The following is a 23,801-nucleotide window of genomic DNA, read 5'->3' on the forward strand; positions in this document are numbered from 1 at the left end:
TGGTCTGACACAATAGCATCTATATTGGTAGGGCCTTTACCATTTAAGACTTGGTACCTAATAAATACCGCCACTGTGAAAAAAGAAATTAGGAGTCTTTTAAAACTCAGGTCTCACTTAAGACCTCAATATTAAGTGGACCCTACACCACTTTTCAATAAAATAAGGGGCATGTTAACGTGTGCCCTTGCCTTAAGGGCACAAGTTAAAGATCTAAGAGTCTTTATTGAAATTTTGTGAAAGAGAGTGTTATGATATATTTTTTCAATTATTTTTTAAAATTCATAAAATCTGTTGAAATCCATAAAATCATTTAAAATCCATAATTTGAAATCCATTATTTATGTGACATATAATAAAGCCACATACATCATTAATTGAATGTATCTAAAATGTGGATTTTTGTTTATATTAGTGACCGGAGGGTGAGGGTATACATATTAGATACTATTATTAAAAAATAATAAAAAAAGTGATGTGTCCATCTAAAATCTGTTTAAGACTTTAAATATAGGGTTAAAATATGATTTTGGTCCCTATAAATATACCAACTTTTCGTTTTAGTCCCTCTAAAATTTTCCTTCAACTTTTAGTCGCTCTAAAATTTTTCATCTTCATTTTTGGTCCCTCCTTATAAGTAAACTCATATGTATAATTCATATTTTTGAATAAAATTTTGCAGAAAAATTCATAATATTATAAGAATCTCTCCCAAAAAAGTTTAGAATTTTTTAACAAAACATGAATTTCATATTAAATTTATGTTTTGTTAAAAAATTCTAAATTTTTTCGGGAAAGATTTTTACAATATTCTACACATTTCTGCACAATTTTATTAAAAAAATATTAAAATTAACTTAAAAATAGGGACCGAAAGTAGTGATTGAAAATTTTATAGGGACTAAAAGTTGAAGGAAAAATTTAGAAGGACTAAAACGAAAAGTTAGTATATTTATAGGGATCAAAAATATATTTAACCCTTAAATATAAGTGTCTCTGTTATAGATGTTCTAAGCATGTGCTTGAGTTCTGTTGACGGTTACATTCTGCGCTTGACTAATTTTACTGAACTGGTGAACGAAATATTATAAATTATGGTTTAGATTTTAAATTATAAATAAATAATATACTGATGTTGTGCCGAGTGGTTAATTTAGCTTTAGTTATCCTGTATCATTCTATGTGTGGATCCAAATATTTTTGTGAAATGTATCTACAAAAATATAAGATATTGTAAAATGAAGTTTTGGAAAGGAACAGTCATTATAACTTCTAGATAATACATGAAACACACACGACACCGGTCTTGGAACAGGCATGGTCATTCCTTAATGTAAGACAAGACTCATTCATCACACTAGGTTGATATTCGAAATAGAAAGTGAATAATGTGGATGAGAAAGAGTCATGTATCATGAGTCTTAGAGAGTATTTAAAATAATATTTAAAAAAACTTTGTCTTCGAATTAAATTGGGATGAGACGGGTAACCTAAACTCAATTTTTGTTTTAATTATGTTCTTATTATATCCTATATTTTTTGTCCATGTTTTTCTTTTGATCGGGTCAGATCCGACCCAATGTGTTCAGACCGGGACGAATTGTAGGACATGGTTGTGTGTTGTACACCCATGTTAACTTGTATGCATGTTTATTTGAGAGAAAATGATGTAGGAGAGAAATAGAGAGAAAGTCATGGTAAGTTTAGTGACACTCAATCCTAAATGATTCCCGACAATTCATTTGTAGAATTTCAGGATTTATTTTAAATATACACAAACTTATTAGGAGAAAAATTAAGTGGACGGCACATGTCCAACTTTTCACTAAAATGTACATATGTTTGAATTTATTTTTGCAACGGCAATATGCCAATTGCCATGTAATGTGTAATCCTCATTTTAATTTTTCAAAATTATTTTTTTTTCAAGTAGTTTAGCGAGTAGTGACTAAAAATTTATCTTGTAAAGGATGAGTAAGTAAAGTGTGAAGGGTTTAAATCTCGACCTTGCTTATATTATGCAATGTTTCTATCAATTGAATTAAGTTCACGAAGATAATTCTTGATAATCTTTAATTGATAGTGAATCAACCTTTAAGGCTTTTGTGAAAGAATGTCACGCTTGATTTGAGGATAATAATATTGATAATAATAATAGCAACATTGTAGATGACCTAAGTAGACGAAGAATATAACTCCCTGACAAATTTAGTGTCATAGTGATGGCGATGCGACAAGCGCACATGCTCGCGGTGAGGCTGTCTTCCTTGGTCTTCATGTGGCGTAGGGCGGCTAAGAGCGTAGGGCCGGTCCAAAGGTAAGGACACTAAAACCCTTGCTTTAGACCTATCAATAAAAAAAAAATCATTAAATTTTACAAGTAAAAAGGTCTCATATTCAAACAGAAAGGGCTCATGTCAAAATTTGATTTAATTCTCACTTACTCTTTAAAGATTATTAGGTCGGCCATGTAAGAGAGTGACAATGGAGGCATTAGAAATCAAATGCATGGGGAAGTCATAATACTGCAAAAGACATTGGACGCTATGACGACATAGAGTTTTGAGTTTTTACAAAAAAATTAAATTCAATTGACTTTTGAATACAATTAAGTTTTCATAAACTAATGTTTTCATAATTATTTTGGTTGCAATGAACAAAACACACATTGGTGGTAAAATAAAACACACATTGGTGGTAAACTAGTAATTGGATGAACGGTTTAGCAATATTACAACTATACATTTTTAATCAAGACTTTGTCTAACATAAAGATGTAAAATAATGTTTGCCCCACCCAAGTTTTATTTTCACCATTATATCAATAAATTTTGTTATATCTAACTTGGTGATAAAATTTAGGTTTAAATGCAGTTTTAGACCCATGTTTCACAATTGTCTGATTTTGACCTTCCAAGCTTCAATCACTTGATGTTGGCCACATGTTTTTGATTGCTCGTTTTTAGCCCCCAAGTTTATCCCCTTTTAAATTTTGTTAATCCCCAATTGATATTTTGATTTTAAAAATAAAATATTTTATAAAAAAAGCGACAAGATTTAAATAATATTTAATTTATTTTTTTCATTAATTTCTAAATATTTTATGTAGCTTTTTTTTAAGGTGGGTTCCATATAGCCTATGCAATAGTGCAACACATAGGTAACATTTGAGAAGTCCAATTGCAAGCTATTAAGGAAGTCACTTCGCCTCAAAAAAGTAATTTAATATTGTGTGACTCATTAGGCCACATATATTAAACCGATTAAACTAATAGGATGAACATATACTACACTTGATCATAACAAAAAGACCGAAAATGTATAAAAAATAAGCTTATTTTATGTAGAATTAATTAATGTCCAGATTAAATTTAACATCATTTGTTTCATTAAATTAAAAATACTTTTTCAGCGTAGAATATTGACTTTTTTAATATCGAGCAACCGTTAAACTTGAGGAGCCAAAATCAAGCAATTAAAACTTATGGGGTCAGGACATTGCATATTATATGCAGGGGTTAAGGCTCTGATAGAAAATTAATTAGCAAGTGTACTAATTTGAATCGAGTAATAAAATAATTCGTTTTCTCAGGGACTGTTTTAATCTCTACTTAACAGGAACATTATCATTAAGATGTAATTAAATTGGGGGTTGCCTTAAGCAAAATTGGTTTTGTGTGCAATGGTGATTAAAATGACGAAAGTAACGTTGGTTTTTGAAATAATTTAGAGAGATGACTAGGTCATTCGATTTATCTGCACTTCACTCATTTGGCAACCTGTTTCTCATGTCTACGAATGTCACAAAGTAGACGATGAATTAACACATTAACTTAGGTCAATCCCTTGATCCTAAGTCTGCTTACCTAATCATAATTCCCTAATTCCTTAGGTGAACCTATAATTGTCGAAGGATATTAAGTCCGTGAATTCGATGATCACAACCTAACTACGCTCCATCCCTAGATTGTCCGTTAGATTGAACAGCATAAATATATATGAGTTACACGCTACGGTCAATAGTCATATAATCTCTTGAATCAATTATATTGGGTCAGAATCATAAAAGCATTAAGAACAAGATATACTGAATAAACTAGATTGACATTAATAAACGTAAGAGTTTCAGGTTACATCCACATGAGCTAGTACAGAATCATCTCTTGACCTAATCACAAAGGACTTAGCTACTCATGGCTAAAGCATAAATAACTAATGGTAAAGAAGAATTCATTACATGAAATTGATAACCGGCTATGAGTTTTGATGGTCTCCCACCTTTTGCCCAGTGATCCAGCTCCAAAAGTATGATTTTCTCTCCAAAAATTCGAACCCTTCCTTCAGAAATCGACTTCCTTTTTATAGGACATTTCCCATAAACGCTAAAATTGTACTCCGATGCTCTAGATCGGAGCACGATGGCCCAGTCAACTCAAATCTAACGCAGGAGCGTCTTCAAATCGTAGCCCGATTTTTTACGAGACAACATGTCTCACTTTAGCTGCACAATCGTACTACGATATCACCAAATCGAAGTACGATTTTTCTCCTCTTCAGAATTACAAAACAGTCCTTTTTTCAGCTTCTGACTCATGCATAATCACCTGAACTTAACCAAAACTCATATAAACTGTAACAAAATGACGTATGACCTAATGTCATCAGGCTCGAACTCCAGACATCATACTTCTTTATATTTAAAAATGTGTGAGCTCCAACCACTATACTATTTGACTAAAAAAAAACTTAAGGTGTCAGAATCAAACAATTGTGAAATTTAAAAGGTCATTTAAAATCTAAAATTTATTGGTTCTATAGTAAAATCGAATTTTGCATGATGTGATATTTAAATTTAACTCTTTTGTGCAACGTGGACTCTATTTGTTAAGATATGATCGAGGCGTGCAAAGTGCATGTCTAATTCTTATAAATTAACCCATCCAATTAATATTATAAACAAACATTTATTTTTTAGTTCATTGGATAATCGATGTATCACGCTATAATATTGATCATATACACCAATTATTTAATAAATCTTAAAACGTGTTTTATGCTAATAATAATGTTTGGAGCAGTATTCATGAAATTAGAAAATCAAATCAATGAGAATGAATTTCCGTAATCACGTAAAGTCGCCTTCATAGCAAGTTTTGGGCTTACTCAAACTCCCATATACTCGTTGTTTAAAACTTTTTGTGATTGTACCAAAAAAAAAACTTTTTGTGAAATTGAATTTTCAATAAAGTTAAATCAAACTTTAAAATATCAAGTCAAACTTTAAAAAAATGAAGTTCATGACAAAATATTAAACACAATTTGTTCTGATTTATTGAAATACTCACCCAGTCCAATTTCTTTCAACCGTGTAGATGTTGAAAACAGTTGGAGAACCCGCGTTGTTTTGATTAATTATAAATCCAGGAACTGTTTGTTGGGTGAATATCATGTGATAGAAAACATGTTGGCATTTTCACATTCTTTGACGTTTTGTCATTTGGTTTAGTAGCTAGACGTTATTTCTAAAGTCATATTTCTTCCAACACATTTAGTGGCCGGTTTTTTTTTCACATGTCTTAAGGGTCCATACAAGAGTGTTAGGATGAGGAGAGACAAGAGTTTCTTCTAACTTATTAATTAATGATCTTGACATCCATTTCTTTGGTTGGATTTTAAATGCGAGTAGTTAAGTTACACATTGTTTATGAACGGATAATATGTTTGATATATAAAAGATCTGACTTGTATAAGTTTTTATGGAGATGTGATGTCTCTTTCTTATAGTCTTAAGAGTATTGACATGTTGTTGCTCCTGATCTTTGCAACAAGTGATATCACAGCCCTTACCCGTTGTTGTTAGTGACCTCTCACAGTCTCCCCAACAAGCGCTACCAGAGCCCTAGTCCGGCCTGGTGGGAGAGTAATATCACAACCCTAACCCGTTGTTGTTAGTGACCTCCCACGGTCTCCCCAACAAGCGCTACCAGAGCCCTAGTCCGGTTTGGTGGGAGATGGATCTTGTGTTAGATCCTGTTATAAGAGGTGATAACTCACATTTGTGTGGAAGCTTTGTGGTCCTGGAGCATTCACCACTTTGTTTCTCCCACACCCGGTGAACTCTCCAATAGTGTGAGCCGGTTATTTCTACGGCTCAACTGCAGAAACTAATCCCTCAAGTTGAGATATCAAAACTAAAAAATCAGTCTTTTGATCGAATAATGAAATTATAAATATTATATTTTAAATAAATATTATCCTTTTTTTCTTCTTCTGAGGAGCATGTGTGGTATGGTATGTCCTCCTTTTTCAATAAAAATAATTTATGTTTATAATTTTAATGTAATATTTTTTTTAAAAATGTAGATATAATATTTTAAATGAAATATAAAATTGAAGGCAAAAAAAGACTACACCAATACTTGCATTCAACTTTATAGATATATATTTTAAAGAATAAGTTCTTTGATTGGGTAAAATAAACTAGAATAGTTTAAATAAAGAGTAAAATTGAAACAAGAAAATATGACAGCAAGTTTTGATATTTTCTTTGTACATAGTTAGATATAGATGTCGATTGTGTAAATGAACATGCCGGCTTCAGTTTTCTTATCAATACCATAGGTCAAATGTTCCATAACCATAAAGTTTCCGAAGCACATTATTTATTATTATTCACATGATTGCTAACTTTTTCTGGGTCTTGAGTGTCTCACGTGAAGTTATATATTCTTTGAATGTACATAGGAGAATGAAGTTTCGCAGTAATGACAATGCCCAGCTTTATAATCATTATTCGATATGGTCAAAGATATCCTAAGTAGAATACATTGTTTTTGTGTCGAAAATCGTTGAAATATAATAAGTACGGCATAACATAGATTAGCGTTGTTGTTTGTGTGAATGTCTTTAGTATAAAAAAAACAATTATTATTTTTAATGTGTTATTGCCTGTTGGTGGGGATAACTTCAACAAAACTTGTGATTCATAAATCATAATCCAATTCATTTAGCCTAGATACATCAATAATACCAAGATTATAATCTTCATTGTAGAGCAGGATTAACGTTTGGAGGGACCCTCTTCAGCAAATATGAGTATGTATTGTCCCTTAACTGTACCGTATACTTAAATTAATGTTGAAGTAGATACAGAATAATCATGATGGATCTATGAAAGATTATACAATGATTGCATAGATAATACCTGGAGAATAAATTTTTGAAGCTTTTAGAGCTGGTGGTGGGACAATTTTCATCTTGTTTAAGAGGTTGACTTGAGATTCACTTTGAAGTTGGAAAATTGCTCTTCTCACAACAATTTTTGCTCATTCACAACAAAAAATACTCCTGCGTGAGTTAACTCACGCTAGGCTATTTTGTTGGGAATGAGCAAAATCAGATGGAAGAAGAGCTATAGCCTTGAAGTTGTTCCGGTCTGGACCGGGACGCCCAACCTCGAGATAAGGCCCAAATTGAACAACTCATATTTTCATCAAAGAGAAGCTCACAAAATTGTTGAAGAGACAAGTTTCAGGTGCTACCGACAACCATACTTTGCGCCATAACTCCCGCTACAATATGCGCGAAAAACAGTAACAAACACAAACAACTCATTTTCGTGCCAGAACGCGAAACAGAATTGCACTATAAAGGAATGCAAGCCACTTAGAGATTAGTTTACTCTTTCATTTTGTATCTTTTCTCGCATTTGAATCCTTGCTAACTTCAGTGTTGGAGTTCTTGCAGTGTTGTGCTTGATTTTCCTCAGTCGGTATTCGACCAAAAGCAACTGTTTCACTCTTCCCGGACTACTTCAAGTTCATTACGGTTCAGAAGCTAATTCATACATAAAAAGGAATATGTTTGCTTAATTTCACTTTTAATCTCTAAGTATTCCGTTGCAATTTCAGTCCATACTTTTTAACAGCGCGAATTAAGTTTGATGTTTATTTTCCATTTTGCAATTGATGAATGCTCTTAATTTTCTCCCAGTTTTACGCAGACATAAATCCCACTTGGCAGACACAAATGCTACCATAAATTGAAAATCAAACAAAGTCTGTAAACTGGTTAAGGAAATATTATTCAAAGTCAAGAAAACTATTTGGACTACATACGATTACTCTGTTGTATGAGTTGTTGATGTTCTTCAGTAATTGGCTGCAATCTAGACCTTGTTTATTTGGATCCCTGGGATGGAAAACAATTTCCCAAATTTCCCAACCCTTCCCCAGAAACCATTGTTTAAATATTCCTCATCTTTTTCCACGTATTTTTTATAGGTAAATGTTAGTGATTAATTTATTAGGAGGAGAGGAGGGAAATTTTTTAGCAACATGGATCGAATCCTAGATCACGTTCATAGTACTCCTTCGGCGTCCCAGCATGTAATATATAAGAATAAGAATTATCTTCAAAATTCAACTTAATAATATACAACCCTTCCTATACTATACAAGTATACAATTTTCTCAAGAACATCAAACATACAAAAGATACAATATAAACAATCCATTCCCCTCTTCTTTTATCAATCATTGGAAAATCTCTTATCAATCACTCCATCATGACTGCTCTAAATTCTAGATCATTGGAAACTGGTTGAGAACCAATAAATGGAATTTTCATATTTCTTTTGAATTAGAAAAGTAATTATTACATGTTACTTACAATCTTATTCTAATGAAAAACAAAAAATATCAGCACAGGAACAAATGACTTTGTCATTTGCACTCTTATATCATATAATTCCTATACATATCAATGGTGAGCAAGATATTTCACAGAGAAGGAAATAGCCAAAAGTTAATTAGACAAGAAGCTGATGAAAGAAACCAAGCCAAGATGGCCATAGCAGCAGATATTTGGTATCTACTACATAAATTTTCTGGGCAATAGGATTTATCGGCACTACGCAACAGATCTGTGACACTGGCAGTTGAACATGCTGCAGCTAATAAGAGATATGACAAAACCTGATACAACAACTTTGATATTATTTGGTGCATTACAGCAAAACAACGAGACCTTTTAAGTCTTTTTCAGTTGTAAAGTGTACATACCATATCTCCGAAAGTAATCGTAAAAATGAATCTCCGCTGCTTCGGTACACTTTTGATAAAGATAGAATATGCATCTACCACCAATAGTGTTGTGCTCCAGGAAATTACCAAACCCATCACCATTACCAAAAAGCTGTGGAATAACATAAAAGATAATCAAGACAAGATAAACTCCGCGACATTGCCATTGCGGCATCTTCTGAAGCAGGAAAAACATGTTTATACCAAAACCTTTCACCAATTCTTACATTTTTAGATTAAGGCTCTGTTTGGTAAAAAAAATAGCCAACAACTGATAAGTTAGCTTATAGCTGATAGCTTAGAGAGGATAAGCTAGTTGATTGAATTTGTAGCGTTTGGTAAAATTAACAGCTGAACTAGCTTATAAACTTGTAATACAAACATTCTTTTAAGAAGAAAAACAACATTTGCTCTTATCATAATCACCATGTTGAAGTGGCCTTGGTGGTAGTGAGATTGCACTAAAGGACTAATTAGAAAAAAGAAACATTGAAGTGAAGATTGCAAAGACATCGCTGGCAATTTAATATGAAAGTCAATTATACAAAGATTTCAGTTCAACTAACAAACAGCTTGAAATCATTTCCTCTATTATAATGCCAAAATGTTTTAACTTTCTCTAGTGTTTATGGCCGGCTACTTGGCGACAAACTAACGCGCTAGCTGCTAATTCAAAGCCCTAATCAAAACCTTAGGACATTGCTAATCAATGTTTAGAATTACCCTCCTTAAAATGACATAGAAGCAAATTCAATAACAAAGCAAGCATACATGCATAATTTAGCCTATAATCAGATCAGTGTACATTAATGTAGGTCCGACACTTCATATCAAAGTTGTGTTCGGTGTCTGACATGTTTCAATGTTGGACACTAACACGACATCAACATATGTAATTACATTCAAGACTTTTATTTCTCAATTTATTATCGGTGTCAATGTCCGTATATGTGTCTCTACTTCATAGCGTGTATTAGTACTTGCCTTTGAAAAAAAAAATTTGAAACAATATATTTGCAGCACCCAAAAACTGTCCTGACTTCTCCAAAATATAATACTTTTACCCCCCTAATTAGCTTAACTAAGACAACACTCCTTGTAAAATCCCCAACTATTTTTATTTCTTTAGTATTTTTCATTGATCAATTTTACCAAACATATTCAGAACTCATAAAAACACTGGACCCACCATCCAAACTCAAGTAAGAAAAAACAGGGACAAAAGTAAAATTAATAAAGTTACAAACTTTACATAAGCAACATCAAAATAAGACAAACCCAGAAAGAAAGAAAGAAAAAAACATGATTTGATACGAAACAGAAAATTAAGAATGCTAACCAGAAAGCAGAGTAACCATAGAAATCAACATCCAAACACATGAAGAAAAGAGAAGCAGAGGAAAAAACGGTTTGGCCCAATCTAAGAGCAAAGCTGGAGCTTGTTCCTAACACCCCTGGCAATTCCTCCATTCCACCATGTGAATTCTTCTCATCATAATTCAATCTCAAACAAACTCATCTTTATACATAACATAACATTAATCAAGGAAAAGAAAAAATGAAACTACTTAATTGAATTTTATGGTAAATTAATTAATGTTTTTGACTTTGTTTGTGAACGGTGATGTTATTATATTATGATTAATTAAAAGAAAGTATTAAAGGTAAGAGGTATTGTGGTCCTCTCATTTTATTTGAGTGATGAATAGGATGAGTTATTAAAAAAAAAAGGATGAGTTATTGTCGGCGGTGTACATGATTAATCATTCTCTATAAAGTGTCTATATAATAATAATTTAATTAATTAATTATTAAAATAAAATTAGAGAAAATTTTGTGTATACTATTTTCTTTGACTTCTTCATCACTAGTGTGTCCCCACACACCATAGATTGATGAACACAAATCATTTGAAATTCGTAACCAAATGTTACAATGTTCCACTTGTACCAAAAAAAAAAACGTTGCATTGTTCATATTTTTTTTTATTTTTTTAGGCTCCATATTTAACCAAATGACTGATTTTTTTTTTTTTATTTTGAAAATTCGGTATCCGATTCAAAGATCGATTAATCTGAAGGGATCAAATCTCACTGCCCACTTTCGGGGGCCCGTCCTAATCCAAAGCAAAGCTCTATATGGACTTGCCTACCGAAATTAACATAAGAGGAAATCGAACCTGAAACTTTGAGAGGAGCACACTCTAAGATCTCAAACCAACCACTAGGCCAACCTAAATGGTTAACGAAATGACTAATTAATTTTAGAATACCAACAAATTGCTTTGATTCATCCAATATTATTTTAAAACGATTTGAAAACTATTATAAAAATAATTTTTAAAAATATGAAATTTAAAAACTTCACATCATTTATAATTTAAAAATATATATAATTTTCAAAAACGTGAAATTTAAAAACGAAATCTGGAAAAGATTAATATATATCAAAAATTTCTAAAAATTAATATATTTAGAAAAAAAAATCAAATTTCAAGATTTTTTTCTATTCCGGTAAAATTAAAAAATTCTGGAAAAAATTCATATTTTTATTTTCAAAAGTAAGAAGTTTTATTTAAATTTTTTTTGAAAATTTCAATATATATTAATCTTTTCCACAATTTTTTTAAAATTTTTCCAGATTTTTTTCATTATTTTTTATTTTATCAGATATTTTTAATCATTATTAATTTTTCAGTATTTTTATTAATTTAAGTTTTTTTCGTTTTTAATTTTTTTTTATTTAAAAAAAAATCACAAATGCCACGTGGCGTTCATTTACACGCGTGCCATGAAAAAAAAGAAGAAATTGACATGTCACTGCCACGTAGGAGATTCTGCTAACACATTGGGGTGAGGGGTCAATCCTGAAGAATCTTCATTTTTCAAGGGTGGAATCTAAAAAAAAATTTACAGGGGCTAAAACCAAAAGTGCACTATATTACAGGGACCAAAAACACTATTAACCCAAAAAGATATTAATCGTTATTATATAATCTGAATTGTGTGAAATCATCATTTATATAAATTTCAAAGGAACCTTTTGTAACACCCTATTTTATTATTTATTTACTTTATTGAGTTTAGATGTCTTTTTATAATTTAGTCGATTTATTTTGATGAGTGATATTTTGTTATGTTATATGTTGGTATATATTAGTATAAAATATTATTTTATTTGGTGTAGAAATATTATGTTATTTGGTGTTGAAATATTATGTTATTTGGTGTGAAAATATATATGTTATGTGGTGTAGAAATATATTTGTTATTTGGTGTAGAAATGTTATGTTATGTGGTGTGGAAATATATATGTTATGTGGTTTAGAAATATATTTGTTATTTGGTGTAGAAATATATATGTTATCTGGTGTATAAATATATTTGTTATTTGGTGTAGAAATATATATATACGTTATAGAAATATATTTGTTATTTGTTATAGAAATATTTTATATTAAATATATATATATATATATATATATATATATATATATATATATATATATATATATATATATATATATAGAATATTGAGACTTTGGGGGCTTGATGCCCTGATTGGTACCACATGCATGATTAAGAGGTCGTAGTTGCATTTTGTCTAGATGGTTCAAGATGTGTAAGATGTCTAAGTTGCATTGTCGAGTTGAAGTCGTGTCGTTGTTGTTAAGTTGTTATTTACCCATGCGTCGTTAATGAAGTGTTTATGATGTAATTATGTTGTTATATGATGATGTTTATGATGCGAAGTATATGATGTTATAAAATGATGTTTATGATGTGATATTTATGTTGCTATATAACGTTGTGTATAATGTGATGAATATGAAGTTAATGATGATTAGAAGTTGATTGAGTTATTAATGAAGTATTATAAGAAGAGTAATGTTATTAATTGATGAAGTATAAGTTGTTAAATGTTTTTGATGAATTATATGCTTATTATTATTGAATGTGAAATTTCACCCCTTCTGCTTGGAAATGTTGCTCTTCGTATGAGTAACTTGCAGGTGATCAAAATTAAGTTGTTGTAGTTGCCGTCGTCAGTGGTTTCCTCCTCACGTGTGTCTTTAGATGCTCTGATACGTAACGGGATGAGACTTTGTTGCATGCTTTTCTATTCCTTACGTATTGCTTATGATTTTACATGACTATGTTTTAGATTGGATTTTATGAGACGTTATGATGAGGCCTTTGTGCCAAAGACTATTTAGATGTTGAAATAAATTCCGCTGCAAAGCATTGAATATTTTGTTATTAAATATTGAAGGAAAATTAGTTAATTATTCCATTTATGTTTTAAGAAATGAAGTGTGACATTCCGTTTATGTGAAAAACTCTAATTATTTTTATGAAATTTTTATGTTGGGAAAACGAGGTGTTACACCTCTTACTTCGAACAATATCATTTAAAACCAAAGGTTGAATCTACATGCGTGGGATAGCAATCATCAAAATATACAATGTTATCCAGCAACATGCAACAATTTAGGACGCCCTTTTGCCTTCAATGTCTTAGTTTGTGTTTGGTAACCCGGTCAAAAAGCCAAAAACACGCGTCCATGCCTTCAAAAGTGATTTTACAGTGTTTGGTTCTCCTCTACCCGTCCACCGCCATCGTAAGTTTAGCTTTTCAAAATTAATTTTAGGTGAAGCTCCAATTCCTAGCTTCTTGAAATTGATTCTCTCAACCTCACATATGAGTTGATCAATTTCTCCTTTTTACCCTTTTGTGTACGATTGAAATGGTTTGATACAGGGCTTTCAAAAATCTGTCGTTCCTTAGTTTGAGGTGCTCCTTTGCAATGATTTTTCTTTTTTACTCTGAATTTTGGAATGATACTGTACATAGCAGTGGGTAGATCAGCAACATGTTGAAGGTTGAAGATGAATAGATCAATAATGGAGCAAGGAAGAAAACAGACAGAAAGAGAGAGGGATACGGTGCATGAGAGCATGTGACTCAATTAAGTGGAGTTTTAATCCAAACCATTTATTTCAATCAGATGGTTGATAATAATATTCTCTCACTCTGACCCCTTTTTATGACAAACACATTAAAACCTATTTTAGTCTTTTTTTTAGGGACCTATTTTAGTCATTTAAACACCCAAAATCAATTTTGTCACAATATATCCAAACATATTTTAAACAAATCACTTTTGTGGTGAAGGTATCCAAACATAAATAATTTTACATTAAACTCACTTTTAATCAAAATCAATTCTACTAAATCAATTAGTCTAACTAAAGACACGCTTTTTCCTTTATCTAAAGCTAAGCCCAAAAACCTACTCAATTTTGTTTGATTTTTTGAAGTGGACTAGCATAGTCAATTTTATATAATTAGATTAGATTAGATATCAAAATATTGTTAATATCAATAATATGATCTCTTCATATTATGTTTAATGGGATTGTTATTGAAAGTAATTTTATTTTATTTGATTTGTTTTATTGGAGTGATGCAGAAGTGGCTTATGTGTAGGTTTATTATGATTAGTAAATTAGCTCGTATGTTTAAAATAAGAGGATTGTTATTTGAACAATCAATTTGGTGACAACTTATTTGACAATCGTACTTTACAAAAAAAAAATGATATTGGCACGGAAACCATAACAATGGAGAGATAAAGTAAAAAATAATGTGAGTATGAGAGAGAAAATTGTTGCAAAAGTTGTCACTAAATGGATGTTGAAATATCATTTCTCTTGAAACAAGGAATGCCATATTTTTAAACACTTAGCAACTTTGTTGCATCCATCATGTCTTTATTATACAAATTTTCTATATTGGAATAGAGATATATAGTAACTCTCGCTACACACACGAATGAAAGGAGATCCAAGGAGAAACAATTATTATTACATCATAATCAGATATATGGTCGGTCCTAAGATTTTCTCTAACCATATTGACCAACTAAATTTTTTAAATAAACTGCTTGGGGTTCTAAAGTGAACACAAAAATTAAGTTGCAATTTTTTTTCATTAAAAAAAAAAGAAAGAAGGAAGATTCATTAATAAGTAATAACATTAGTAAGACGATATATATAAAACCAATCAAATTAAAGAAAGACACCTCAATATGCACTGTGTAGCATACAAATAAATCTAAGAATTTTTTATTTTTTTTAACAAGTCAAAATGAAATTATATAACCACAAACATAGTAATCCCAAAAACATAAGGTGTGCCTTAGGCTAATCATTTAATCGTTTAAGTAATCATTCCACAAAACCCAGACACAAAGTCATATTAATTGCATGAAAGACTGTATAGCTTTGTCACCACCTGTCATATGAGTAAACTGCAATAAATGATCAGAAATATTATGAGAATCCACCCCGAGGCACAAGCTGCCCAATCTAAGAAACATTACAACAAACAACACAAGATAACATAACACCCAAGGGATGACCTATTCAAAGACTATGCGCAGCTAAAGCTACACATCCAACTTCTCTATTTTTATTTTTTATTTTTTATTATAGATCAGGGTAATAGTCATTTTAGTATCTGAATATGCAACAAATAATCACAATAGTCTCTCAATGTATTAAAATTGTAAAATAGTTCATGATTTTGCACTTTGTTAGTCAATATAGTCTTTTAAGTGACAATAATTAATTATATTGAAGAATCGATATGACAATATTAACGAAGTATTTTAATGTTAGGGATTATTTTGACTAACAAAATGTATAATCTGGACAATTTATAATTTTGATACATTAAAAGACTATTTTAACCCCACATATATCAAATATATAAATTCGCCCATAATAACACCACCTATTTTTTTTCAAAATTGACCAAGCCTTTTGGTCCTAATAAACAACTAAGGTTTTTCTTTTCTTGATATGGAATTATCTCAACAGTAAACAACTTAAATAATGCTAATAAAATAGTCATTTTAATATTTATTGTTGTAGGGAATTGATTCATAAGATGCATGAATTAATTAACAAAGAGAAGCAATTTAGAAATATACCAAACCTTGATGAATGTAAGCTTTATTAATTAAAGAAAAGATAAAAACATGATTAATACATCATTGATTTTAAAATAAAAATAATTTTGAATATTATACAATTCACACACAATTCATTTTTTCCCATTCTCAGGAATTAAACATGACTTTAGGGTCATGAATTTCAATCACAATCAACACAACGAACTACAGACACAAACCAACAATATATCTTGCAATGAATACATGTCTCTATCATAATTAAATATGACTATCCTAGTCATGCAAGTTAAGTGAGAATATATATATATATATATATATATATATATATATATATATATATATATATATATATATATATATATATTATGTGTGTGTAAATTTGAACTCTTTTAAATTTATGTATTATCTATTAAATAAGGCATTTTTGAAATAATAATAATAATATTTTAGTAAAATTATTATATTTTTATTTAAATATAATTTTTTTTAGGATTTTTGAGATTCAAAATGATTTATTAAATTATTGTAATCAAATTTGTTTGATACTTATTTTTCGATCGATGATAAACCAATTCATTTGAAAATTCTTTGATCTTTTTAGTCATAATATAGAGAATGCATTGCCAAAAGCAGGTAAAAATTGCTAGATATCAAGTCCCTAAGAGGACTTAAAATCTAGTTATCTATGCCAGTGATTTTTTAATTAATTGATGTAATATCCCAATATTATATATATATATATATATATATATATATATATATATATATATTATATGTTTTTTGCAGTAATTTTCTTAAACTATGATATATTCAACAACTTATTTTAAATGTAAAGAATTAAAAAAATTGTTATATATGTGTGTTATATCAAGTGTGGGATCAACAAATCAAAATAACAATGATTTGTCTTATCTCTCTTACGATGTGTGTAGCCACACGCTAAAGAAGAGGAACAATCCACACTAACAAGCCAAGGCATGTGAAGTAGCAATAAATGTCACAAGAAAGGGGGGGTTTGAATTGTGACCCTTTTTAAATTATTCCTGAAAGTTTATATTAGATTTTATACTCAAGAAAATTTCTTGGTTAAGATACGTTAGTCAAATAAGTAATAATCTTAGGACCAGAATGATCTGGAGCAGAATGAGAAAATGATATAAGGATGAAATATAAAGATTTAGTTAAGGACCAGAACGTTCTGGAGAGCAAGAATAATAAAACAATATATTGAGCTGAATTTAAACTTTAGTTAAATATTATGCAGTTGTTTTATCTTGGACCAGAATGTTCTGGAGGCAGTATTAATTAACTAATTATAAGGACCAGAGAACTCTGGATTAATATGATTGAGATTTAAACAGGACCAGATTGTTCTGGAAGAAATTAGTAACGTAATATTATAAGGACCAGAGCACTCTGGATTAATTATAGTAGAGATTTAAATAGGACCAGAATGTTCTGGAGATAAGTAAATAAAGTATGTGTGATCGTGTGTGATTATTGTGTCAAGATAAAAGTAGAGAGAAAGAGAGAGAGAGAGAGAGAGAGAGAGAGAGAGAGAGAGAGAGAAATAACACAGGAGAGTTATCCTGGTTCACCCAATCCGGCTACTTCCAGTCCCCACACTTCGTGTGAGATTATCCACTATAGTTTTCAGTTGACAGAAACTTCTGACCAACACTATAAGGTCTTGATCACACTAGATCAGTCCAGAACACCTATTCTCAAACTATTAAGCCCAATAGACTTGAGAACTAGATTACACTCTTGTATGATGATGAGTTTTGGTTGTGATGTCTCAAAACAAAAGAGACTTTTACAAAGGCAAACTCAAAAAGATATTCTCAAATAAAAGAGATAAAGATGGTAAATATAGTGAAAGATTATGGAGTTTGCTTTGCTTGTTGTAGAAAGATTGTTGAAGAGATTGATAGCTTGTTTGCTTTGTGAAAGATAAATGCTTTTGTATTTCAAACTCTTGGTTTTTGCCTTGGATGTCTTCCTCTATTTATAGAAGCCAAAGACTTGTTCCCCAATCAATAAACCAGCTGTCCTTTCCTTTAATTTGAATTTGAAGTTTGCGCTCCAAACTTTGCTTGTTGGAAAGGAATGAAAAAATACACTTGCAGAATGTTCTTGAACCTGTACAGAACGTTCTTGAAAATCCAGCAAGTACATGAGATGAGCTTTCACGCGTTTTGCAAGCTGTCTTTGCTACAGCTCATGTGAAGTGACCTTTGTGATGTCATTGCATGATATCATGTATATGTCATTGGAGATAAGAGATATTTCTTTTAATGGATCTTTCTCCTTAATGGATCAAATTCCTTAAAAGCCCATAAATACCAAATCAAGTCATATGATCTTATTCCTTTATTTGGTGAGACAAAATGTTCCATATTAATTTCTTGCCTTTAATGATGCATAGATTATTGCATATAAAGTTCACTCTTGTCTTCATACGTGAGTGCCTTTGTTTGTTCTTGTCATGTGCCAAGATCATTCTTGAGATCATTCTCACAAACATTTCTCATAAAAAATCATTAGTAGTTAACAATATATAATTAAATAAATATGTTTGTAATCCTTAAAATAATAAAAAGGATTTTGCTTCAACATTCTCCCCCTTTTTGAGGATGACAAACATTTAGAAAATATGCCTTTTGATTTTTGAGAGAAATTTTTGTAGCAACTCCCCTCAATTAAAGCATATATAGTTTTACCTTTTTAATTGAGATTCAATGAGGCAATAAAAATATCAATTACTCCCCCTCAATTTCAGCATTCAATTTCATTTAATTGAGAGTAAACATTAAGATATTTTTAAAAACATGATGCTAAGAGTAATATCATACTACTGCATTCTAGTTTATCAAATAGCATTTTACCAAAAGAAGCTAATATTTAGCAGCAATGTAGCAGATACATAATCATGATAGTAGTCTTGCACATAGGCATATTAATCATACAGCACACATAATTAGTAGCATCATATGAAACAAACAAAAAAATGCACATAGGCACATAATCAAAAGATGCGAACAGTAGTAGCAGCAGCAACACAACATATTTTTCTATCTCCCCCTTAGTCATACGCAAAAAGAAAGGAAGGCAAGCTATTTAGAAGGTGCAGTTGGGGAAGATGCATCAGATGATGATGAATTATCCGGAACCTGCATTTTGTAAACAGGAACAGCAAAAGGATTTTCAAAAGGAGGAGGAACCTCAAAGTTAGCTCCCATAAGTTTTCCAATCCAGTTCCTATACACAGTGTCATTAAAAGTGTTGAAGCTCATATGATTCATCATGGCAGCCTGGTTCTCAAACACCTTACGAATGTCAGCCCTAATTTTACTTGCATCCTTTTCCAATTTAGACCTTTTAGGAGGTCTCTTATCAGTGGAGAAAGTTTGAGTGGGACGAAAACCATCAGTATTGAAAGGTGGACAAGTGGATTGAAGGGTACGAAAAGAACTCATGGGAACCGATGATTCAAAGCGTTGTTGATTAAAGAATTTGGACACAGAATCAGGTTTAAAGAGTGCAGACATGTCAGGCTTAGGTGGAGAAATAAAGAGTTGAGAAAATTTTGAGACTCTTGTGGCAGTGATGGATTTTGCAGTGAAACTTTGTAAAACATTTGAGGCATCAAGTGCAGAAAAAGAGGCAGCTTGAGTTTGAAAGTTAGATAAAAGAACACCATGCTCTTCTAGCACAGGAGAGCGATCAGGAGTTTGTTCTGCAGAGAGTACTGCAGAATTTCGAATGGCTTGAGAAATGTCCTCAAGACCACTCTCTTCCCTTTTTCGCTTGAGATTTTTTTCAGAGAACTCTTCAGAGTCTTTTTTCATGTGTTTGATGTTTTTAGTATTGAAAATCTGAATATCATAAATGGAAGGTTCATTTTCAAGAGGAATCTTAAAATGAATAAACACAAGAGATAATAGCATCCCATAAGGAAGACAGAAGGTTCTATTTTTTGTTTTGGAAGTGGCAATCATGTGTTGAATCAAAACAAAAGGAAGATTTAATCTTTCCTTGAAAACAGCATGATAGATGACCATAAAATCATTTTTGGAAATGTTTTCAAAGCTGCCTTTTCTAGGGAAGATATTGTATTGACACATATTGTGAAACATTTTTGGAATTGGCAAGAGATTGGCAGAGACATGCTCAGTAGTGCCAGGAATGAAAATTTTCTTGTAAAAAACATCTAAGTTGACAGATAGTTTTTGAGACCAATCATCACCATAAACACAGTTTCCATCAATGGGAAGAGACAGAATTTTACCTAATTTCTCAGGAGTGAGTTCGATTTTTATACCTTTGATGGTTGAGATGATGAGACTTTTTTCAGCAAAACCCTTTGCTTGACAGAAGAAGGCTTGAACCATTTTTGGATAATGCCTTTCACGAGTTTGAAGAAACTTTGTCCACCCTAAACAATCAGTTTCGTCTTTCAACATGATTTTCTCACTGGCTAGCGCTGCGAAATCAAAGTATCGACCTACCACAACAGGACGACAAGCCCATCTATCTTTGAAGATTTCATAATCTTCTGGTTCCATAAAGGGGATTCTTGGAGAAACAGAAATGTTTATGTTCTGAGTGGTTACCCTTCTCTTTTTCGGAGGAACTTTCTCAGTTGATCCAGATAAAGCTTTTCCTTTTCCTTTATCTTTAGGAGTTGGTTTTTCTGTAGGAGGCTTTGGTGGAGTTTTTTGAGGAGAAGTGGTTGGAATGGTTTCAGAAGCCACTCGTGTTTCTTGTTCATCTTCTTCATCAGAGTCCTTGATTTCATACACATTTGTGTCTTTGATTTGTGATTTGCAAGTTCCAAAGCCAGAAATCAACCTTTGAGATCTCCTTGTTCTGATTGTTTGAGAAGATTTCGTTTTTCTTGCTGGATTTCCTTTTCCAGTTTTAGCTTTAATGGGATCGGATTTTGTGGTTTTCGTTTTAGGGTTTTGTGGTTTAGTGTGAGCAGTTTGGTTTTTAGTAGGAATTTTTGGAAGATCTTCAAATACAACCTCAGAGACTTGGATTGGATCATCTTCAGGGGTGAAGGAGGGAAGATTTTTTAAAAAAGAGGGGTGAACGATAATAGCAAGGGGGTTAGTTTCAAAAAGGGTTTTGAGAGTTGAAGATCGTTCTGGAGAAGAGGCAGGAGAGGGTTGAGAAGAGGGTTCTGTGGCTTCTTGCATGAAAGATGATGGTGGAGTTAGGAGAGGTGCAGAGGATGATGATGACGGTGAGTTTGTTTTAGGCGGAGGAGAAGGTGGCGACGGTGACCGTTCCGGCGAGGGAGAAGGAGGTTTGGGGCGTGAAGCTTTGGCTCCTCTTCCTTTGGTTCTTGCCATGATTTTGGAGAGAAAAGGTTTTGGATGAATTCTGTGAAGAATGAAGAGAAGAAGAAAAAGACAGTTTTTTGGAGAGAAGAAGGGTGATTTTCGAAAAATTGAAGAGAGAAGGAGGAAATGAGTGATTTGTGTTGTTTCAAGGCTAATGATGATTTTTCATTAAATTTTGGCTGCAAAGATGCCATTGGGAAGCGTGACATGAGGGTTTTTGATTAAAATAAACAGATTAAACACAAATAACACACAAACAAGAAGATTAAAGGATGCGTGGGGATCAAGTATAGAAACATAGTGGGAAAATAGTTTTAGAGATTGATCTGAAGAACCATCACACACTAGATTTTTTAATAATATGCAATTTTTCTTTAATAAAATTAAAGCGATCTTCAACCAACGGTTTAGTAAAAATATCAGCTAGTTGATTTTCAGTGTTAACAAAAATTAACTCAATTTCCTTTTTATTCACATGATCTCTAATAAAATGATGTTTAATCTCAATATGTTTTGATCTTGAATGCTGGATGGGATTTTTTGATAGATTAATTGCACTTGTGTTATCACAAAATATGGGAATATTTTCGTACCTTATTGAGAAATCCTCAAGTTGATTTTTTATCCATAATACCTGGGAACAGCAGTTGGCGGCTGATACGTACTCAGCTTCTGTAGTTGACAGAGCAATAGTGTTTTGCTTTCTACATGACCAACTTATCAGAGCATTCCCGAGAAACTGACATGTTCCACTTGTACTTTTTCTTTCGAGTTTGTCTCCAGCGTAGTCAGCGTCACAATAAGCTGTTAAATCAAAACACGACCCTTTGCTATACCAAAGGCCAAGATCAGTAGTACCGACTAAATATCTGAAAATTCTTTTTACAGCTATTAAATGAGATTCTTTTGGAGAAGTTTGAAAACGTGCACATAAACCAACAGCAAAAACAATATCTGGTCTACTAGCAGTTAAGTACAGCAGAGATCCAATCATACCTCTGTATTCTTTTTCAGAAACAATTTTTCCATTTTCATCTTTATCTAAGCTTGTAGATGGATGCATGGGAGTTGCCATTATTTTGGCTTCATTCATTTTATATTTTTTGAGAAGATCTCTAACATATTTTTCTTGACAAATAAAAATTCCATTTGTTTCTTGTTTAATTTGTAAACCAAGAAAGAATCTTAATTCTCCCATCATACTCATTTCAAATTCATTTTGCATGAGATTGGAAAATTCTTCACACAATTTTTCATTTGTTGATCCAAAAATAATGTCGTCGACATAGACTTGGACAAGTAAAAAATCTGATTCACTATCTTTTCTAAAAAGTGTTGTGTCAATTTTTCCTCTAGAAAAATTATTTTTGAGTAAGAAAGTACTTAACCTTTCGTACCAAGCTCGTGGAGCTTGTTTTAAACCATATAGTGCTTTTGTAAGTTTAAACACATGATTTGGTTTGGTAGAATTTTCAAAACCTGGTGGTTGGTGTACGTAAACTTCTTCATTTAAGAATCCATTTAAAAAAGCACTTTTAACATCCATTTGAAATAGTTTAATATTTTTATGAGATGCATATGCAAGAAGAATTCGTATTGCTTCTAACCTTGCCACCGGAGCAAAAGTTTCATCATAGTCAATACCTTCTTGTTGATTATACCCTTGTGCGACTAATCTCGCTTTATTTCTGATAACTTTTCCTTCTTCATCTAATTTGTTTCTGAAAACCCATCTGGTTCCAATTATAGATTGATTTTGAGGTTTTGAGACAAGATTCCATACCTCATTTCTTTCAAATTGAGAAAGTTCTTCTTCCATAGCTTTTACCCATGATTCTTCACACATAGCTTCATTTATATTTTTTGGCTCAATATGTGAGATCATAGCCATGTTGTTGTCACTATCTTTGAAGGATAGTCTTGTCCTGATTCCATCAAATGTATTTCCTATGATTTGTTCTGGAGGATGATCACCAACAATCTTCCAACTTCTTGGAGGAGTTTGGGATGAAGAGGCTTGATCTGTATTACTTATGACTTCTTGACTTTTTACAATCTCCTCATCATCTTCTTTGTTAGTGACTAAATCATCAAACTCATCAAACACCACGTGCATGCTTATTTCCATGGTTTGATTTTTTAGATTATAGATTCTGTATCCTTTAGAATTTGTTGCGTAACCCAAGAAGATTCCTTTGTCTGATTTTGAGTCAAACTTTCCTAGGTTTTCTTTATCATTTAAAATGTAACAAAAACAACCAAAAATATGAAAGTAAGAAATGTTTGGTTTTCTATTTTTCCAGAGCTCATAAGGGGTTTTGTTGAGAATTTTTCTGATTGAAACTCTATTTAAAATATAGCAAGATGTGTTAATGGCTTCAGCCCAAA

The 23,801-nt window shown here is 31.6% G+C and overlaps 1 protein-coding gene and 1 non-coding gene across 2 annotated transcripts; both read right to left on the bottom strand.

Annotated features, from left to right (window-relative positions):
- Positions 1-3,121: 3,121 nt before the first annotated feature.
- Positions 3,122-3,323, bottom strand: LOC112417644 (U2 spliceosomal RNA). Its single transcript, XR_003008242.1, has one exon. It is a non-coding gene; the product is annotated as a U2 spliceosomal RNA (small nuclear RNA).
- Positions 3,324-8,601: 5,278 nt separating this feature from the next.
- LOC25501653 (CASP-like protein 5C2) lies at positions 8,602-10,779 on the bottom strand. The gene is made up of 3 exons (XM_013590978.3): positions 10,423-10,779; positions 9,063-9,195; positions 8,602-8,975 (listed from the first exon to the last, which is right to left on the bottom strand). Exons 1-3 carry the CDS (start codon positions 10,551-10,553, stop codon positions 8,781-8,783), a joined length of 459 nt encoding a protein of 152 aa, XP_013446432.1. The 5' UTR covers positions 10,554-10,779; the 3' UTR covers positions 8,602-8,780.
- Positions 10,780-23,801: the final 13,022 nt, after the last annotated feature.

The sequence above is a fragment of the Medicago truncatula genome, chromosome 8 (assembly GCF_003473485.1).
Source record: "Medicago truncatula cultivar Jemalong A17 chromosome 8, MtrunA17r5.0-ANR, whole genome shotgun sequence".
In the NCBI taxonomy this organism is placed as follows: domain Eukaryota; kingdom Viridiplantae; phylum Streptophyta; class Magnoliopsida; order Fabales; family Fabaceae; genus Medicago; species Medicago truncatula.

Excerpts from the sequence above, each read along its gene's own strand:
- LOC25501653 (XM_013590978.3), bottom strand. The coding sequence starts at position 10,553 with ATGGAGGAATTGCCAGGGGTGTTAGGAACAAGCTCCAGCTTTGCTCTT. Across the intron at positions 9,196-10,422 it reads TATGGTTACTCTGCTTTCTG|CTTTTTGGTAATGGTGATGG; the intron begins GTTAGCATTCTT and ends GTTATTCCACAG. Across the intron at positions 8,976-9,062 it reads CGATTACTTTCGGAGATATG|GTTTTGTCATATCTCTTATT; the intron begins GTATGTACACTT and ends TTGTTGTATCAG.